This window comes from Micromys minutus (genome assembly GCF_963924665.1).
Source record: "Micromys minutus genome assembly, chromosome: 17".
NCBI lineage: Eukaryota > Metazoa > Chordata > Mammalia > Rodentia > Muridae > Micromys > Micromys minutus.
The window spans coordinates 26,425,940-26,448,088 of record NC_137952.1 but is presented as its reverse complement, the minus strand read 5'-3'; the positions used below and the strand labels follow the sequence as shown (position 1 = coordinate 26,448,088).

Here is a 22,149-nt window from a genome sequence, read left to right as displayed (position 1 = left end):
TAAAGTCTGTAATGTACGTTAGGTGTACGTCCTCCTCCCAGACTTGACCATTCTGCCTTCGACACTGAGTTCTAGAGCTGCAAAACACGCGTCAGCACTTTTACACTTTGGGTGGGGTAGGGACAGGGTCATGAACTCTAGGTTAGGCATCTGGCCTTGAACTCTCCATCCTCCTGCTTCCGCCCAAGTGTTAGCTTTACGGCTCAACATTTATTTTTATTTTCACCAGTCAGCATCATATATTCCCTCTTAGCATGAAACCTTATGTTAATGTTTGTACAACTCATCACCCAGGTCTGCAAGAGGTTAAGGAGACTCCAAGCAGCCAGATCCAAGTTTGTTATGATCTGTGAGCACTATGCCTTCCACCACAGGGGACTTACCCAGGGATCGAGCTGAGTGGATAGATGGAACAGGACAGAGGCACTCCCGACATTTCCTGAGACTCTGAAGCAATCTGCAATCTGTCTGGGTCCTTTGTAAGCATCTTCTCTTCTTGCTGCTAACATTAATATAAGTAAAATAAATGTCCCTCCCATACAGAAAATGCTATTTTTAAGTTCTAGTACTAAAATTTGCTTTACCACTTTCTAGACATCTGCCAACCACATCAGACAAAAGGTCTCTTACAGAGAGAATCTCCTGTGTAGTATATGGAAGCATCACCTATCGATAAAAAGCTGATTGTCGATGAGCTGAGGCAGGAAACAGGCGGAAGTTCCAATAGGGAGAGGGAATTCTGGGAAAGAGTCAAGTATAAGAAAAGATTTGTCCCAAACTCTGAGGAGACAGATACCTGAACCTGAGGAGAGGTAACTAACCACATGGCAGGAAAGACTAGTTTAAACTGGATAACTGGGTAATGAGCTAGTAGAATTACCCAAAGCTTTTGGCCTAGGCACAAACTGACAAATAATTCAGTCTCAAAAGTCATTTCTGGAACTTGGGCACAGAATCATGTCCAACAAGGGCATGCTAGCCAAGCACCGGGCATGAGAAGGCTTAGAAAGACCAGCAAGAAAGTCGTGAGAGCAGCTGGAAAGGCAGGATAAGCACTTTCCAGGGCCAGACGCAGTTCCCAGCTGTGCAGGAGGCTAAGTCCCTTTAAGAGAGAACAAGCTGAGCCTCAGGCAAGTCCCACGAGCAGGAAAACTTCCCAGAGCTGGGGCAGATATGCTTAGCTTCCAGTTAGAACCCGAGGGTATGAATGAGGCTCAGCTCTCTAGGAAGTGCAAACTGAGTCTGCAGTCCAGAACTGATAAGGGCAGCCTGCTAGACTGAGCCGAAGAAACAGTTAGTCACCATAGACACGTGTTGGCCACAGGAGCCTATAAGACACACATAAAGGTAAAAGGAACTTTATCCTGGAGATGCAGAGAGACTCAAAAGCCCCAAACTTCTGAACTGGTAAGGTATTAAGTTTGAAAATAAAAGGGGAAAACAAGCATACAAACACTGGGAATAAAAAAGGTATCATAGAAAGAAATATTTAATCTGAAAATAAGAACGTCCTTGAGGAGAAAGTTAGGAATTAAATAGAAAAATCCTTTCTATGTTAAAATGGAAAATGCAATGACACACTGTAACTGGATCCCATATAATTTTTTTCTCTTATCAGCATACAAATAATTATTCTTATAGTAATGACTACACGTTTATATATCCTTTTTAGGACAGATCAGAATAAAACATCTAGATAAGGAAAGAATTGAAAGATGGGATGCTAGATTGGGGGCCATAGAACAGAGGTTAGAGAATTCTTTAAATGAAACAAAGAACCTTCAGAAAAATCCAATTTGGAATCTACACTAACAGCAAAAGATGTAGTTCCAGGTAAGAAAAATTCATAAAGGCTTGAGGAATTAGAATGGCAACCCATAGAAACGCAATGTTTAAATTAAGAATACAAATTAGATTTAATGCTACTTTAGAGTGATGGCATACAATAGATTATGTTTTATTCTGCACAGTTAGAGAATTAAGGTATGTACACATGTTGATACACTCAGAATTCCAATGGGCTTCTCCCTTAAATTCTAAAAAGGCCGATCCTGAGATGGCACATTGATTAGTGCTGGCAGTTATCTTAGCAGTGCTTTGCAGGTCACAGCTGATGATGCTCGGATAGTGCAGCCATTAGAAAACAACAATATTTTAGGCATTATGGCGTAAAGCCTGTTGCAGATATCTCTTACATGTCAAGAACTATTTTAAAAAATCTAATAGGACTTTAAAGAAAATGCTCATAGAGCAGAAGGGAGATATGAGATTTCCCAGAGACAGATTAAATAATGCTTTATTGACTTTAATTTTTTAAACTGTCAATGAGACAGACGACACAGCTGCTGAGAAACTGTATCATGGGGAACCACCGAAGGAAATCAGCCTGTTTATATGAAGGTCGTTGTCCTAACCTCAGAATGGAAGAAAAGAAATGTGTTACTTTAGGGTAAGAGATTTTGCCTTTGTTACAACAGGAGAAAAAAGCTATGGCTTCTCTCCAAATTGATAAAAACAGGTTTGACAGGGGAGACCCCCTAAAGATCTAGACTGCACCTGTGAAGAAAGAAACCTAGAAGAAGAAAACATGTAACGTAAATTGCTGATCACTCTCCATGGGAGCAGCTCTGAAACTGGCTAAGACATGAAAATGTTTCCACCCAGGATTTCAGCAATGCATAACCAATCAATCTTGTTGGCTACAGAATCCTCAGGACTAACTATGCCATCCTTTCAAATGGTACTGGTAGAAATTTGTATTAACAGTTTAGTTATATAGCTCAAAATAACTTACAGATGGCACACCTGCTGAGTAGAGACAGCAGAGAATCGTCCTTAGCTTACTGTGCACAGTGCACATTCCATATATATATGTTAAGGCAGAAACGTATATTACCTGCCAAAGTTTTTATGTTTACAGGCACCAATGAAGTTAAAGAGGCTCTGACAAGATTCACCCTTGGGGATGCTGAGAAGGATGCGGACAAGCTGAGACATATTTACTCCAGTATCTTGCTTGATCCTACCTCAGACTGACTCAGTGCTGTTTTCTCACAAATCTACATCTGGGACAATTTGAAAACAGCTAGCTAGATCAACTGGCATCACAGACCATTTTAGTCAGGACTTCAGTTAAACCATCAGCTTCCTCAGCTCACAGAGACTGGACAGCAAATGCTACAGATAGCTTTCTTAAGGTTAACCAATATCACAATTTTCTTAGTCCCCCACACCCCAAAAAGGAAAATGATGCCCCCAGATAGCAGAAAACAATTAAGAAAGTGATGCTTCCTTCCCAAGACAAGGGCTGGGTGGTTTTTGGTAGTTCAATGAATATTGGATGTTGGTCTTCATTTAAGGGGAACATTTACAAATATTTCTGGTCTTGGGCAGGGAAGAAACAAAACAAAGAAGGTTAGCTTCAGGGACTTCTTTTCCTCTTTTTCTTTCATCTATCCTTTTTCTCCTATCTAATGTTAGGGGGAAAGAGGGGAGAAGGGATGCAAAGAAAAAAAGAGGGATAAAGGAATAATATAGGAATAACAAGACAAAAGAGTAGATTACTAAATCTACTTTTAGATCAAAGAATATTAACAAGAGAAATACTTTACATTGGTATGGGCTTTGTATGTTAATACAGGTAGAATTATATTTTGCTACAACATACTATGTATATGTTTCAACTCTTGTTTAAGGTATTGTACCTATGTAATGTGAAGTTCTAGTCCTTGAAAGCTGCTACTGCAAAATGTTTAGGATGACTAAAAAAAGCTAGTAGTCAGACAATCAAATTCGTGGTCATATTATATACAACTCTAACTAATTACTCTAGTTCGATGTTTTCAAAGTTAAACAGAGAGAAAATAGCTGGAAGTCATTAATAAGACATAAAAGGCCTTTTTTTCTCCTGGCAGCTCTCCCACTCTGCTTCACAGAAGATGAGCAATGAAGATCCTCCTTGTGGAGTTTGCTTCAAAAGTGGCAAAGCTAGACACTGGGCACCACTGCTATTGCTTCAACTGCTGACAGCATGCCGTCCAAACTGGACACATGAGACACAGGGAAGTCAACTGCCAAGCTTTGCCAAGACACAGTAAGCAGCCCTGCTCAATCTCTATGTCACAGAAAAGTCTATCAGATGGACTGGGCCAGAGGGCCGAAGATGGACACTCCAGTGTTATAGAGACAATTTTGAGGGGCTGAACAGTTTCTCTGTCTTCTCTATAGTTTTGGAAGCTGCTTGCCTGCACTTCCTGCACACTCAGGTATATTTATTCCTACTCAAGTATCTGATGGGGTTGAAGAGTAGTTATAGTCTCACAATTAAACTCAAGTTGTCAGGATTTAAGATGTTTTCAGGTCAGTAATGCAAGTTATGATAGAAAAACAATTTAGGTACAGAACTCTGAAATCAGCAAGACAGAACAGATAATAGAATACTTTCTCCAAGGTGCCAACTACATATGAGCTGGACGCTGTGAATAAAATCTTACCTGATGTTTTCATAATTGTTATTATTGTTTATAGTTTATTATTGAAAAAGAAAGAGCCTTTTATTGGATTAAGGAGAGGAAACATAGAGAAAAGTCTCCTGTGTACTGCATGAAAGCATTGCCTGTAAATTAAAAGCTGATTGGCCAATGAGCCGAGCCAGAAAATAGGAGACGGGAGTTCCAATAGGGAGAGGGAAACTGGGATAGAGTCAGGAATAAGAAAAGATTTGTCCCAAACTCTGAGGAGACAGATACATGAACCTGAGGAGAGGTAACTAATCATGTCGCAGGATTTAGACTAGTTTAAACTGGATAATTGAGTTATGAGCTAGTAGGAATGAGCCAAAAGTTTTGGCTAGGCATTCATTCATAAATAATTCAATTTCACAATCATTATTTTAGGAACTTGGATATAGGTAGAAAAGTCTGTGGATATAGTCCTGCCAATAGTTTAGGTTCCTAGTCCAACTGGTACTGTTGTACTCAACTGAGTAGTGGTAAGTATATATTACATTTTACAAATTAACCCCATTTTAATGGCCCATGACTAAAATAGAAAGCTAATATCAGCATTAACAACAAAAATATACTTGAGAAGTCAATGAATTATATCACTTATTTCACAGGTCATAAATCCCATTTGAAGTCTCTTGTTAAATTACTTTCCTGCTAGTAGTAACTAAGAAACTACCAAAAATTTTTTTAGGTTGGGCATGTACATCAAAGGTAGAACTCTTGCCTGGCATGCCTGAGTTTTCTGAATTAAATAGTAGTAATAAAATAAAATAAAATAAAAATGTACCTGGTCACCAGCTCTTTCTTGCTGAATAGTCTGGATTGCTTTCAGCTTTCTCTCCATCTCTTCAATCTGCTTCTGCATTTCTTCCCTCTTCTTTGCACTGGTCAACAGTTCAGCTAGAAACAGTGAAATTAGTTGAGGCATTTCTTCTTCACAACTAATCTTGTAAAACTTGCCTCAGACTCATCCCCTCGGTGTACATGTCAATACTAATGAAAAAGAGAACAAGGACTCAATCTGAGGTCTGCTTCTCTATTCTTTTGCATATCTAGTCTAGGAAAAAAATACCTACTATGCACAAGTACAATAGAAAATAGGTTCCAATGAAATAAAATCCTTGGCCATAAGAAGCTAATATCCAAATATGTCAGAAACACACAAAGTAATAAGAGAATCATAGTGTTCTCAGCTAGCTGGGGCTACAAGCAAGACTTTCTCAAAAACATAAAAGTCTATAGAACAGGGCATGGAATGTGGCTTGTGGTAGAGTGTGTGCCTGGCATGAAACCTTGGGTTTGCAAGAACTAGGCACAGTGAGGCCTGTCTGTAAGCTCAGTACTTGGGAGGGAGAAGCAGGAAGATTTAGAAGTCAGTATCATGTAAGTTCGAGGCCAGACTAAGTTACAGGAGTATATTTCTCAAACAAATAAGCAAAACCCCACCTAAAACAAACAAGCAAACAAACAAACAAAACCCCACCAAACTTTTTAGGAAGGGGGCACTATAGCCCAGTGGTAGATCACTTGATTTACAGTGCAAACCTGAAGCTCAATACTTAGTACAGCAAAATGTCAAACAGCAGCAGTACCGAACAGAGGGTGCAAAACGGTTTAGAGGATGAAGATATGCAGGAGGGGTGGAAGCAGGGCTGGAGATAGCTCAGTGAGCACTGACTGCTCTTCCAGAGGTCCTGATTCAATTCCCAGCAACCACATGATGGCTCACAACATTTGGAAATGAGATCTGATGCTCTCTTCTGGCATGCAGGTGTACATGCAGATGGAGCACTCATACATAAAGTAAACAAAGATCTTTAAAAAGAAAGATAGGCAGATCACATCTACTAAAAACCAGTGGTCTTTTTGATAAAATGCAATGATAAGGCTAAAACTGAATAGGGGTCAGATAAAGATCTAGGGAAAGTGTGTCAATGCAGGAAGACTACAGTATTGAATCCAGAGGAAAGCCAACTTACTTGTAGCTTCTTAGAAGAAAAGCAGTAAAAGGTGGGGTTGGAGAGGTAGTCATGTGGTATTGTGAAGAAATATGCACTGGACTTGGTAAAGGCCTCTGAAGACCATGAATAGACAGATACCCAAGAGAACAATGAGAAGCCTGGAGAGGTCTGGGAGTGGGAAGGTGGCTCGGTGTGAGCCCCTGCCATGCATGCAAACTGGCCAGCCACACCAGTCTTACAGACAAGCTCTGTTTTTACCAAGACTGCCTCAATCAAGACGGTGGAGAGTGATGAAGGGAAACTCCCTCAGATGTGCACGTGTGTGTGTGTGTGTGTGTGTGTGTGTGTGTGTGTACACACACACACACACATATGTAACAGTCATTTCTAACCGCAATAAGCCTATATAAAAACATACAATCTGGGGGCTGGAGAGATGGCTCAGTGGTTAAGAGCACTGACTGCTCTTCCAGAGGTCCTGAGTTCAAATCTCAGCAACCACATGGTGGCTCACAACCATCTGTAATGGAATTCGATGCCTTCTTCTGGTGTGTCTGAAGACAGATATAGTGTACTTATATATATAATAAATAAATCCTTTAAAAAAAAAACATACAATCTAGTTATTATAATTATAAGCTATATGCCTAGATTGAGTAGACCTAGCACTACACAAACTTATTCCCCAGCCATGAGACTCTTGGGTACTTGAAGTTTCTCCTGGCTACATGGTTCTGCTCCACCTTCTTTCTCCTCCCCTTCTGTCCTCCCCTCTTCCCTTTCTTCTCTGGTTCCACCTTTCTCTTCCACTGCCCAATCACAGGCTCTAGCCTTTATTGAACCAGATAAAATAGGGGAAAGGTTCACATAAGATCACTGGGGTTCAGGATCCACAGTTTGAGGGAGGGTGGGGGTAGGGCAGCCCCTCTAGAGGAAGCAGAATTAACATCAGAATACAAACAGCCTAAGGGTAACCCACAACACGGCGCTGGTTTAAATAAGAATGGCCCTGATAAACTCTTAAACCAGACTGTTTAACCACCAGGAAATGGCATTACTTAGGGATTAGGAGACTTATTAGAGTAGGTATGGCCAGGTTGGAGGAAGAATATTACTGGGAGTAAACTTTTGGGATTTGAAAGCTCAAGCCAGGCCCAGTGTCTCTCTTCCTGCTGCGTGCAGATCCAGATGTAGAACAATCAGCTCCTTCTCCAGCACCATGTCTGCCTGCATGCCACCGTGCTCCCACCATGATGATAATGGATCAGACCTCTGAAACTGTAAGCCAGCCTCAACTCAATATTTTCTTTTTAAGAATTATTAATGCCTTGGTCATTGTGTCTCTTCACAGAAACAGAACAGTAACTAAGACAGAATGTAAACCCCACACTGTCTACAACACACACACACACACACACACACACACACACACACACACACACACGTGAGAAAAATAAGAGGCAGGAAGATGGCTCAGTGGATAAAAGAAAGCCCTGCCACTCCAAGATGAAATACTAACCTAAGTTGTCTCCAGAACCCACAGAATGGGGAGAGAAACAACTCTATAGTAATGTCTTCTGGCCTCCCCAGTGCATGCCATGCCCTTCCCTCCCCTGACTAAAGTTTTTGTTGTTTTCTTTTTTAAAGAATAAAGTTTGTTCTTTGGGGAAGCAAAATGATGAGTTAATGGCTTGAGAAGGCCGTGGGGACAATTAAGGACTTCAAAACACTGGGAATCCATGTTATGACAACAGCAGAGGGAGAAAGGCTGGAGGGAAGAAAAATTGTTCCGGACAAATAGCTGACCTGAGAAAAGATGGACTGTAAACGGAACAGAATTAACTGGGAACTGTAAACAGTGTTTACAGATGGAAAGCCAGGGAGGGTAAGCAGACAGAGATGGCGATTTGACAGTGATGAGAAATAAGATGCTTCGGCTCTCTCAACGAACTACAGGAGAAAACCGGAGCTGCAGATGTAAGACTTGAAAATTTGAAACAAAATTGAATTTATCTACCCAAATCCCACTACACCTCAGCAGAGACTTCTTCGGCTGAGAATAAGATGTGTGTCACCTTACTTCTTTATAGCAGGTATGAACTAGAAATTTTCCTTAGAACAATATTTTTATCCAGGTACTGTTAATTAACTCGGCTCTTTGGGAGTTTGGGTATTTCCTGTGCTAGAGACTGACTGAATGCAGCTCTTCACACACACACTTATCACTGAGCCCCACTCTTCAGCTTAGTTTATATTTCTTCTTGAAGTCCCACCTTCTACTTTCTGCCTTTGCTAGAGGCCATCAGCTTTTGGTTGGCAGGTGATGCTTTTACACAGTGCACAGAAATTATCCTCACCCTTATGTGCACAGGTGTTTTGCCTGCATATGATTGTGTACTACTGTGTACTCGGTGCCTCAGAGGCCAGGGGAGGATGCTGGGTGTGAACGTGTGCTGGGTGTGAACGTGTGCTGGGTGGTGAACCTGGGTCCTCTGTGAGAGCAGCTAACGCTCCTGACTACTGAGCCATCTCTCCAGTCCTCCAGTCCCCGATTTCAAAAGGCAGTCTCAGTCTGGTGTGGTGGTACACATCTTTAATCCCAGCACTCCGGATGCTGAGAAGAACCTGGTCTACATAGTGAGATGAGACCTGGTCCCAAAACAAACAAACAAACAAACAAACAAACAAACCAAGCCTCACCCAGCTGGCCCCTTGTTTTGCACCAGTGTCTTCTTCCCAAATAGGCACATGCAGTACAATAAAGTATTTAACATTTATTTTACCCTCTTGTTCTAACAAGTCTCCAGCATTCCCTGATTTTCCATTATCAGTCCATCCTGCCCCATCAGCTGCCTCCTAACCCAGAACACATAGTTCTGAACAAGAACTGCTTTCTCTTCCCCTCAATTTCCAAATCTTTCCTTAACTTTAAAATGAGATAATGACTTGAAAAATAATAGAAATGCATATCATAAATGATATGAGTGAATGTGCTAATATAAATAAGCTGCTAGAGAAACTGAGGCTGAGAGCTTCAGGCAGCACCAAGAACGGAGCTTGAGGAGCGCACCTGTGTACACAGCTTCTGCTGTGCAGTGGACGTTCCTGTAGTCTGACCACCTCTTCTTTTACTCTTGAGAACAGGCCGCTTTCTCAATATAAATGTTTTATGGGAGGAACTACATGAGCATAGAAACATCAGCACTTGAAGGTACAAGGGAAGCAGCCTCTCAGATTTGGAAAGTTATTTTCTTAGAACAACTCCCGTACCTTCCCTTTGCTCTTTCAGCTTCTTCCGGAACACTTCAGCTCGGATCTCCTCGAAGGAGAACTCCCCAACTCCAGCATAAATCTTTTCCTTACAGTACATCATCTTCTCCTTCTTCTCCTCCTCGCACCCTTGCTGATGACTCTGAACTCTCTGCAGGGGGTCCCCTTCCTCTCTCCCTGGCTTTCTGGTGCTCAGAACATGGTTGATACTAGGTTCAATTTTACATGGTGTCCTAAGGAAGGGAAACAATTATCAATCAAAGTCAAAGTGCATCATTTCTTATTTATTTTGCCCAAACAGATGAACAATACCAGCATCAGGACTATATGTAATTTGTTTCCAAAACAAAACCAAAGTGAGATTTGAAAATGGGGCTAAGATAACTCACAAGGATCACAGTAATTATGTTCCAGAGCTCAGTGTAAGGCATTTGCTTACATCAAGGCACAGTTTGGTCCCTAACATTGGGGTGGGTGTGAGTTCTAAGGACCACCCAGACTGTGAAAAGAATTAGTAGCAAGTTAGGGTCATCCAGTCCAAATGACCACATACTAAAACTTCTTAAACCTGGGCCAAAATAAACCTGTTCTGTTTAGGAGCTGTTTGTTTAGGCATTTGTGACAGTGACTGAAAGCTACTTAACACAGTTAGGTTGGAGAATTCCAGGAAAGAATGATTCTCCTAACAGGGAGAACAACTATAAATCATTAAGAAAAACCACTTGACTGGGCATGAGGGTACTTGAGTATAATTTCAGCATTCTCTCTTCCATGTGTCCGTCAGCATTCTCATCCATACACAAGGGCGGACACTATACACAAATCATACACACCATACACACACAATCATACCACACACACAATCATACCACACACACAATCATACCACACACACACACATACACACACACACACACACACACACACACACCATACACACACAATCATACACACACCATACATACACACACACACACCATACACACATATTCATACATACACAACATAGACAAAATCACACACACACACACCACACAATCACACACACACATACACACACCACACACACATAATCATACACACACACACACACACACCATACGTACACACATACACACACAAAGAAACATGTCTCAAAAAAACAAATAATTTAAATCTAAATTTAAAAATGAAATTGACATAAAGCTCAATATTAATTTTTATAAAGGTTCTGATAGCTTCCTGTGTTTTATGCTTAGACAGAATTTTTTGCTCAATATTGTACTTAAATTTGCATTCCTGTGGTTCCTATCACATAGTGTGATATACATTAGCTATGAAGCTAAAAATATAAAGTGCCTTTAATCCCAGCACTCAGGAGGCAGAGACATGGATCTCTATGGGTTCAAGGCTAGAATGGTCTAAACAGGAACTCTGTCTTTATATATATATATATATATATATATACATATATATATGTACATATTAGCTATGAGAAAATTCTTACACTGAAACACAAATTGAACCTAGTATTAGAACTCACAATCTTTAAAGATTAAAGCTTGGGGTGATTATTTATTTACCACTCTGCCTAATTTTTCTTCTCTTGTTCCTCCAGAGAACCCACACCGAATTCCCAGCACCCATGTGGTGGCTCACAACTGTTTGTAACTCTAGTCCCAGAAAATTCAATGCTCTCTTCTGACCTCTGTGGACACCAGACATGCATGTGGAACACATACATGCATACATGCAGGGAAACCACTCATATACATTATTTAATCTAAAAACATTCTTTAAAGTGATAAGGATTATGAAGGAAAAAAAAGACACTCAGAAGAGAAAAATGGGGTAAGACGAGAGAACTCCACTGTCTGATTATTGCCAGTCGCAAAGCAGTGTCTCTCACGTGGATCACAGTGGCTGTTTCTGCTACAGCAAGAGGACCATAATCCCGATTATTAAGTTCACCAGCATAGACAACAGATACAAAGGACACTCAGGCTTATCTGCCGTGACTCCCACCACCAGATGCACTGGGACTCTTGGGACTCTCAGGTACTCTGCCCATCCTTGGCAACCCCTCTGCACTCACATTACTGTCTGCTGGGCGCTCTCTTCCACATACGGGGTAAAGCTGGGAAGCACACTGGGTGCAGACATCACAGAGGCTGGATTGCCGTGAGGCTAAGAATGGAGAAAGAAGTTAAAATGATCAACTTACACTCTGCCACACTTATGCAGGCAATCTAAATATTCTAGGAGTTAAGCCACCTTAAACACAGCCAGGCAGGGTGGTGTGCGAGTATAATGCTAGCACATGGAAAGCTGAGGCAGGAGCATAGAGAGTTGAAGGCCAGCCTGGGCTTCACAGCAAGTTCAAGGTTAGCCTAAGCTAATCAAACAAGAATAAACCAAGAGTACAATCAAGTCTTCATTACTGGCAAATACCATGAGTCCTTACCCTATATTCCAAGGGCCTGTCTGTATTCCACGGGCCGGGCTGAAGTTCGTTCTCTTTGGCCCTAGGGACAGGGGGTGCCATCCATGGCTGGGCTACAGGCTTAGATAACTCCGGTCTAGAAGCGCTATTGGCATTTTCATCAAAAACAGTGATCCTGCGATTACTGTGCAGCGGCTGAGGAACTGTATTTAGGAATCCTCTGCTCTGACCGGGCGCTAGAAGAGAAAGGTGACAACGACAATGTCATGTAAAAGCTTTAATTATTAACTTAGACTTCACAGAAGATACACATATTCTGCTCCAAATTAAGAGGGATACTTCTTCAAAATGAGACTTAAACGATTTAAAAAAAAAAACTTTAAGTTAAGGTGAAGAGATGGCTCAGCAGCTAAAAGCACATACTAGTCTTGCAGAAGACCTGAGCTGGGTTCCCAGCACCCACATTCCTGAGACACTAGAAACCCTCCCTGGCCTCCAAGGAACCTGCACCCAACACACATACACAGACCTACATTAAAATAAATAAATCTTAGTAAAACATAATAATAAATTCTCAACGATTCAACTAGTAACACTGTCATACATTTTTCTTTACTTTTTTCCCTTTGTCCTAACATGTCAGTCTTTTCTTTAAGATTTATCTTTACTATTTCTAATTATGTGTAAGGGTGTGTCTACATGTGAGTATAAGCACAGGAGTGTAGGTGCCCATGGCGGTCAGAGAGATGGGTCACTGTAACTGACTTACATACAGCTGCCTGGTATGGTGCTGAGAACAGAACTCAGGTCCTCTGTAGGAATAACAAGGGCTCCTAACCTCTGAGCATTTTCTAATTCCTGAGCCTTCTCTTTGACCCGTACTTTCAAATTTGCTGTCTTTGTTTTTGAGAGAGAGTCTTGCTATATAGCCAAGGCTGGCCTCGAGCTCACTATATAGACTTAGGCTGGCTTTAAAGTCAGATCTGCCTGCCTGTGTGTCCCAAGCACTATATGAGAGCAGTCCACTACCACACATGACCCACGTCCTCTCTTAACTTCACTCATAACTTAAAAGGGCCGACAACTTCTTTCAGTCATCACTGTGCCGCTCCTAATGTTATGTCGTTTCGTTGGCTAGTTTTCAGGTGTTCAATGTTCTTGTTTTTGTTTTGTTGAGACAGGATTTCTCTATATAACCCTGCTGTCCTGGAACTCACTCTACAGACCACACAGGCCTTGAACTCAAGAGATCCACTGCCTCTGCCTCCTGAGTGCTGGATCGGTGGCATGTATTACCACACTGTCTAGTTTTATCAGAAATTAATCTAAGTATTTTTCAGCTTTCTATTTTATCTTAACTAAAACAACAGAGATGTACTAGAACCAAAACCACAGAAGCAGCCCACTTACTAGGGGTACCTTCTGTTGTGAGACAATTATTTTAAGCTTTACTGTGATCATCATGGAATAGCCTCTGACAATACGTACTTCCTCTGCCTCAATTTCTATGCTCTCCAATCCACATTTTGCTAAAATGATACCACGAAAGAGGTAAGGGAAACCAATGTGGTTAACATGTCTGATTGTTATAATTTCAGGTAACAAAAGCTAATTTTATTCCCTACTTTGACAATTTTGCTGTGACTCTAGAACAGTTTTGAAAAATAGTCAGCACTAATTAAAAAGAGGGGAAAGGTTTATGGCAGGTGTGGGGTACTGCCTATAAACCTAGCACCTGGATGTGGAAGCAAAAGAATTAGTTCAATGCCAGACTCTAACATACAGCAAGTCTGAAGCCAAGCTGAACTATATAAAACCCTGACTCAGTACAAAAGAGTATCCATTTCTAGTGCTAAACAGTTGAAAATGGTATTAGCTAAGCCCTCTATGGAATTAGTACACTTAAGCTTTAATTTGATAATATCTACTATATTATTACACATCTTTCAACTACATTTGGAAATGTCACATCTCAACTATCAGCCTCATTCGCAGTCACAGCATAAAGTCTACATCTTTGGATTTCCTACAGTCTATGATATTAGCTCTCTTTTGGCTTTTCTTTTTGCTACCTAGTATTCAGGAAACTAGGGCAGCATCTACACATGCATGTATGTGTATTTATGTGCTGCTTCTTACATAACCTGCCTACCACAAGAGACTACAGGCTCTCCGAAACACTTAACAAGCTCACCCACCCTTCAGGGCGCCTCCAACACGGTTGATGGGTGCTCTGGCCATCTTCTTCCCCCTGCTCTTCAGCTCAGCCAGCGTGCTTCTTTGTGGTTCAGAGGACACCGAGACCTCCTCCTCCTCATTCCCAAGGGCCAAGAGAGCTTGTCGAGACACTCGAGCCTGGAACTGTCTAAAGCAAGACAAAGGACAGCCGGCTTTTAATAGAAATGACCAGTTGTCACCAGACTTTACATTTCTAATTTGTTAATGCTAATAAGAACAAATAGAGAAAGATAATGTAGAACTATTCCACGGAAACTTAATTCTCTAGGAATCAGGAGGCAAGCTTACAATACAAGGACTGGCTAGGATGACTTAGATTCCAAAACTCTTTTTGTAGACCAGGCTACTCACAAACTCACAGATGGATCTGCCTCTGCCTCCCAAGTGCCAGGACCAAAGGTGTGTGCTGACATGCCTTACTCATAAGAGGAAATCTTAAAAGCACAATTGGTTAAAGAAACTAAACTCAAAAGGCTACATACTGGCATCTGTGACATCCTAGGAAATCAAAGCTATAAAACTGAAGGGCGGGTGTTTGTGAGGGTTAGGGAAAAAGAATGGGTATTGACTATAAAGAACAGCATGGTATACAGGAAATGGAGTCATCCCATCTTTGAGAATTGGTAAAAACATTTAAGCACACCTACAGGGGTTTTCCAGAAAGACAAAAAAGTCTTTAAAAGGCCACACAGTAAATTTAACACAACTAAGCCTTCTTTAGATATTTAAATAAGCATTAAGAGTGGCTCCGGAGAGGCAGATAGATTACCTGTGCTGGGACTGCAGTCTGTCCAGGGGCTCAGCCTTGCGTTCAATCCCTTCCTGGAATATTATGTCTGCTTTCTTGAAATTTTCTCTAGCTTCATACTCTTCAGCCCATGAGATATAGAACTGGGCAAGGGAAACACCAATTCCTTGGCTTTGTAAATAGCTGTACACATCCAAAGGCTCATTGCACAAACGCCCCTGCATTGAAGAATAGGTAAAGAATACACTTGGGACAAGGACCCAAGAAAGGCACAAGAGGAAGAGATCAACTCACAAGTAGGCAAGGGGACAAAAGGCTTCAAACAGGAGGTGCCATTTGACTTGGCCTGGACAGGGAACTGGAACAGGGAACAGATACAGAATAGGAAGGAAGGGTGTTCTTGTGTCTGGCAGAAGTGAAGAAAAGACAAAATCTACCAAGGCTGGGCAAGGTGGGGAATCCGAGGAAAACACTGTCACAGGTCTTAAATGTCAAACTAACTGATTTTGCTTCTGTCTGATAGTAAATATATTCGGGGCTGAGAGTTTAAAAGCAAAGGAGAGATTTAGTGAAGTCTGTCTGAATATAAGAAACTTTATGAGATCAGGTATAGTGTAGAATTTTGTTGGTTTGGTTTGAGACAGGGTTTTTCTATGTAGCCCTGGCTATCCTGGAACTTGCTCTGTAGACACAAACTGGCCTGGACCTCAGAGATTCACCTGCCTCTGCCCACTGGGATTAAGGGCATGTGCTACCACTACCTAGCTAGTGTAGAAACACTGTATAATTCACTCACGCATCTAAACAATTAGAAAATCATCTAACTCAGAGCGTAAGCCTGCACTGTCAGAGCATTTCAGAACACAGTGGAGAGTCAGACACTGCAGGAAGGTTAATAAAGAATCAACACCTAGGAATGGAACAGGAAGACAAGTAATCAACTAGCTTCACCTAGTTGAGTCAGAGCTCTTTAATGGGGAAAAGTCCTCCAAAGCACCCAATATTATCACAATTAAAAGTAAGTCTGAGTACAGATATGTTCAACTATTGCACAAACCTGACAGCCCAAGTAGCCATAGCAATTACAACATGCATCATTTTCCCATGCTATTCTGACTGTTTGCAATTATTTTAGTGTGTCTGTGTCTGTCTGTCTTCCCCTTTCTTTGGGTAAGTTGTGTGTGTGCTTGTATACCAGTGTGTATAGGTGCATACAGAGGAGAGGGGAGCAGAGATAGGTCTTTCTCCATAACTATCTTATTTTCTGAAACAAGGTCTCTCACTCAACCTGGAGCTGACTAACTCTGATCGAGCTCCAGGAACGCACTGCGCTAGGGTCACAGCCTGGGTGCTGCAAGCACATTACCCACCAAGCCACCTTTCTAACTTCTAGGAGCTTAAGGAACAAATGCACAATGCATGAAGAGAGTTGCTAACAAATTATTTATAACTGAGCAAAATTAGAAGTTGTTTAAATACAGAAAAATTGCTTAACAAATTAAGAGAATGTCATGTAACATTATACATCCATTTAAAAATACCTAAAGCAGGCTGGGGAGGTGGTTCACAGAAACACACAGTAACAAACACAGGAAACAAGTAAACAAGATCAAATCCTACTAGAAGTAGAAAGCTGCTTTCTAAGAGCATTATGTAAATTAAAAGCCAGGAGTAAGCAGTCACACTTTGCTCGCATGCTTGTCTGTTTCTACAGCAACACTAGCTCAGGCCCGTGTGCTCCTAACCCTCCTACTCCCTGAAGCAGTTAACATGCGCAGCCTTTCCGAGTGGCTTTGCTACACTTACACTCAATGGCATCGGGCCTGCCTTCTCTAATAAGTCAGTCTCCACTAAGGCACAACGCATTGCTACCGAACCAAGATTTTATTTGACTAGTCTGGAGTAAATGCAATAGTCCATTTGAAAAATGTGGACTGAATCAAACATGCCATCTAAAAATCTTTAATCTTATTTTATTCTGCTTTTAGAGATAGGGTTTTACCATTTAGCTCTGGCTGGCTTGGAAGTCCCTATTGGACCAGGCAGCCTCAAACTTTGAGGATCTTATTGTTTCTAAATTTAAAGTAGACTGACTACAGACTTGTGCTACTATGTCCAGATTCCGTTTATATTTTTAACAAAAACCATTATTACTTTATAGTTTAGGTTTGCAGTAATTCAGTAAATACTGTTTTGTTTTGTGGTTTTTTTTTTTTTGCTTACCTAAATGAGTGATGTTTTCTCATGATGATGCTTTAGGAAAACTTACTGTGTGTAATGTCAGTTTAAGATCCAGCCTTTGGTTCTGTCAGCACACAGATAAAAGCTTAACAATTTAATACCTGCGGCTTTCTGAGTGACCTTCACTCTTGCATATGGTCAAATCATTCAGTGTAGAATAAGAACATGTAAGACATAACATAAGGGGGCTGGAGAGATGGCTCAGTGGTTAAGAGCACTGACTGCTCTTCCAGAGGTCCTGAGTTCAATTCCCAGCAACCACATGGTGGCTCACAACCATCTGTAATGGGATCTGATGCTCTCTTCTGGTGTGTCTGAAGAGAGTGACAGTGTACTTACATATAATAAATAAATAAATCTTAAAAAAAAAGAGAGAGAAGCAAGAACTCTAATTGTTGAGCCATCTTTCCAACCCCTGTAATTGTTATTTTAATAAGTCCTTAGATATAGTCATGAATCCCTAGAATTAAAAATAACTTGAGAAGTTATTCAGTCTAACTACTGAATGAATTACATTATAAGACTATTTTAGTGAGCAGACATGTACAAATATTACACAGGATAGAATGAAGGACAAAAATCGTGATAAGCCAGCAGGTAGCACAGCTTCTGAGCTAACAAATCAATGTAATGTTCTCTGAGAACAATCCTTTGCTATAAATACAGCCTTGTAACTACTATCTCTCAGGTGAATTCTAACTTGTCATTAGAATGTCAAAACATGCCAACATCCCACAGAAACAAAAATCACACCACTTCTTCTATGCGGCTTTAGCAGTGCTGTCATTCTAGCTTTGCTATGAAGTCCAGGATGGCCAGGAACTCACTTTATAGTGCAAGCTAGCTTAAATTCAAGATCCTCCTGCTAAGGAAAACAAGTATAAGCCACCAGCCCTGATTTATCTGAAGTTTGATAGTCCTCAAGAATATATTTCAGCTCTAAATTTTGTCAGTTTCAAATATCAGTATTTTATTATGTAACGTGATTGCCAACAATTCTAAACACCTTTCCTTTTTAAAAATTCTTTTAAGGTTAATGCAAGAAATTAATATGAGAGACATTGGGATTACTTTATGACATAAATACTGTCATGGAGAAACTCCTCTGGCATATTCTAGATATGTAGGCAGAGAAAGACGCCCAAAGACCAATAAAACTAAAATATCACCTTTCACAGAGAGAGGGATTCTACTCGCCAAGGAAGCTTGTTCTGTATTTTCTTCCTCAAAGACAGTTACATGGTTCAACTATGTTTACAACTAACAGACAATACAACAACAACAACAAACAACCCTACATTTTATTTTTTAAAAATCCACAGACTTTATGGTCAGTCTTAAAGCACAAAGCCTTAGGATATTATGTTGTTTTTAATAAAATCTCAAAAGTTCAATTTTACCAATGCAGACTCAGGAGCGAGCCTGCTAGAGGAAAGAGAAACTCTCCTCCCCCACACCAGTCTCAAGCCCTTCAAGCTGGATGTCCCTCCCTTCTACTTCCTGTGCATCTATCTCTCTATCCACCCTCCTAGCTCCCTCCTACTCTCTATCATTTTTTCTAGGTCCACTCCCTGTCAACTGCTTGTTCCTCCTCTTGGCTGACAGTTGATTTTATTTAATCCTGTTGCGATAAAGAGAAAGTTCTTGAGTTAAAAAGGTTTGCTAGGGTTAAGCCACACCACAACTAGAAACAGTTTTTTCCAGTAAATAACACAATCTCAGGGTTTACAGTGTGATCAAATAAATATCCTGCGACAATATTATATTTAAATCTTTAAGTCAAAGCAAGTCAATAGATCCTAAATACTTATCACTATAAAGGGCTCCATTTTTGCCTTTTAACTAGATACCTCTTTAGGAAAACTATCAATTTAATATTCTGAGTTCAGATGTCACTCACCAATTTGATCCAGAGACTGAGAAACCGAGGGTCACTGTAATAGCGCTTCTCCCCTTGAAGCGCCTCTATTGCTCTCTCTAGTAATGTTGACATGTTACTCTCCTTTCCCCCCTGAGGGTAGTTCTGTTCTGTCCAATTAATATACCTGGATGAGAGGAGAAGGAAAAGAACATAGTTTGCATTGATGTATACTTTTGCTTTGGTTCTAAAGCTCGTTCTAAATGGTTTTTGTTTTTTGCTTTTGAGCTTCACTATAAAGCCCTGGCTGGCCTGTACCCAACTCTATGGACCAGATGGACTTAACTCAAAGGGATTTGCCTGCCTCTGCCTCCTGAATGCTTAGATGAAAGGCATGCCCCACCACACCCACCCTACTCTGGGTTTACTTACTTTATTATTTGTGTGCATGTATGTCTGTGTACTACATGTGTGCACTGCCATAAGAGGCCAGAAGAGGACATCAGATCCTTTAGGATGGAGTTATATAGAGTTGTAAGCTATCATATGAGAGCTGGAAACCCAATCCAACCCTCTGGAAGAACAGCCAGTTCTTTTATCAGATGAGCAATTGTTCAAGCCCTCTATTCTGGCTTTCTTTTAAAAGATTCATTCATTTATTTTATGTATATGAGTATGCTGTAGTTGTCTACAGACACACCAGAAGAGGGCATCAGATCCCATTACAGATGGTTGTGAGCCACCATGTGGATGCTGGGAATTGAACTCAGGACCTCTGGAAGAGCAGTCAGTGCCCTTAACCACTGAGCCATCTCTTCAAGTCCCTCTATTCTAGATTTTTCAGCAGAAATATTTAACACATTCAAAGTATGTTTCTTTAGAAGTTCTCAGTGGCACATGCTAAGCCTCTCTCACACTTTCTTGAAGTACTTGTATCAAATACTCTGAGGAAGGAGACAGACATAGCTTCCGGTCCTGTCACACTCCAACCTTAAACACCTCAGAGAAGCTGCAGTTTAACTACTGTACAGCCCTTGCTTAGCATATGTAAAGTTCTGGGCTCTATGCCCAGCTCTGAAAAACAAACCTTAAAAACCACTATGGCTGTTCTGGAATGTTCTGCCAAACAGCACTTTCTGCTCCCTCCACCATTCCTTCTCCCTCTATATGAGAAATGGAGCCCAAAACACTCATTTGTGAATTTCTTGTCCTTTTTTGTAAAATCCTCACCTGTCCCAAACATCCAGAGGGTCATTTCCAGAGTAAAAGCGGATTTCCGATTCAAATGCCCTGGAATTGAAACAGAGTATGTTAGCACATGCAGTTCTGATCTGTAGACTTTCCTGAAGCTGTTAGTTTTTTAATGTTAATTCTACTTCCCCAAGAAGAGCTGCCTAGTTATGTGACTCCAACTGAACCTTCCCATTTTAATTAGTAAAATAAAGGAAAGCCAGTGACTGGGAGGGGCGAGGGAAGTAGAGAGGGCAGACAGGTCATAGGGCAGGGGAGGTCAGACAGAGGGGAAAGATTGTGGCAACAAGGAGCTTCCCAAGGACCAGCTGGACGCAGGTGGGATTGACTGGTGTTATAAAGCCATGAATATTAAGGGTTTTATAGGTCTAGAATCTCATGTAGAAGGGCAGTTTGTATCTTTGTCTATTTGATGTAATCTTGTTGTGTAGAGGGTTTGTGGATTGAGAGTTGGATATATAAACCTGTATGAAAAGCTATCGGGATGTAGAGTTGTGTTGGTGGGATTCTGGGGTACAGAAATACCCCAGGGCAGAGGCGAAGAACAGGCGGTAGTGAACCGCCAAGGGAAGGGAGTTGCGCAGACAAGTTGGGCCGTGGTGGCTCAGACCGGGTGCCAGAGGTGAGTGCGGCTCCGTATCAGGGTCGGGCCTGAGGAGTGAGACCTCAGGGCCGATAGAGAGATAAACTGTCTTATATTTTTTAATATTTACTGCAACACTGATCACTTCTCAAGGTGTTCAGAGTGATCAAAGTAACTAGAGTCTGAGAATTTGATAAACCAAAAAAGAATAGACTGGGTTTAACTCGTGGTACAGTAATCAAGACCCTTGTGGACTCAGAAGCCAGCTTTAATAATGTGACAAAAATCACACCAAATCAATTATGGAATACTGTTTAGGCTAGCGAGATGACTCAGCATTTGAGAGTGCTGTCTCCCTTACTTTTCTGTTGTTGTGATAAGACACCATGACCAAGGCAACTGACAGCAGAGTTTATTGGGGGCTAGCAGTTTTAGATGGCTAGAGTTCCTGACCACCATGGCGGGGAGCATGGCAGCAGGCACAGCTAGGGCATAACTGAGAGCTCATGGTGTTGATCTATGAGCGCCAGGAAGACAGGGCTAACTGGGCCTGCTGTGGGCTTTTGAAACCCCAAGGCCACCCGCAGTGACACTCCTCCAAGGACACAGCTCCTAATCCTTCCCAAACTGTTCTACCAACTGGAGACCAAGTCTATTCTGCTTGCCCTTGATTCCAAGCACCCACCTGCACCATGGGGCTCACAACTACCTCAGCTATATGTATGAGTCTGCTTGCATGTATGTGTGCCACATGTATGTAGTGCCCAAGGAGACTGGGAGAAATATGAGAGAAGTACAGTTGGCTGTGAGCCGTCATATGTAACTAGGAACCAAATCTGAATCCAGTACAAATGCAGTCAGTACTCTTAACCATAGAGCCGCCTCTCCAATCCCACCCTTCCAAAAATAAAACCTTTAAACTAAAACAACAACAACAACAAAAAACCGGAGCACCCAACTTCAGTTCTTAGTACCCACATGGAGTGAATCACAACCACCTAGAACTCCAGGTTACAGGGATCTGATGACCTCTGACCTTAGCAAACAAATGCACATACCCAAATACACA

At 41.3% G+C, this 22,149-nt stretch overlaps 1 protein-coding gene across 1 annotated transcript in view; it reads right to left on the bottom strand.

Annotated features, from left to right (window-relative positions):
• The window catches only part of BUB1B (BUB1 mitotic checkpoint serine/threonine kinase B), a gene marked incomplete at both ends in the record, with an annotated part of 57,900 nt that overhangs the window by 17,933 nt on the left and 17,818 nt on the right, over positions 1-22,149 (bottom strand). Inside the window, 9 exons of the mRNA XM_080930927.1 lie at positions 384-499; positions 5,296-5,408; positions 9,740-9,972; positions 11,814-11,905; positions 12,183-12,397; positions 14,360-14,526; positions 15,169-15,365; positions 19,289-19,433; positions 20,477-20,536. Coding sequence (XP_080787053.1) covers positions 384-499; positions 5,296-5,408; positions 9,740-9,972; positions 11,814-11,905; positions 12,183-12,397; positions 14,360-14,526; positions 15,169-15,365; positions 19,289-19,433; positions 20,477-20,536 — 1,338 coding nt within the window. The remainder of the gene's footprint in view (positions 1-383; positions 500-5,295; positions 5,409-9,739; positions 9,973-11,813; positions 11,906-12,182; positions 12,398-14,359; positions 14,527-15,168; positions 15,366-19,288; positions 19,434-20,476; positions 20,537-22,149) is intronic.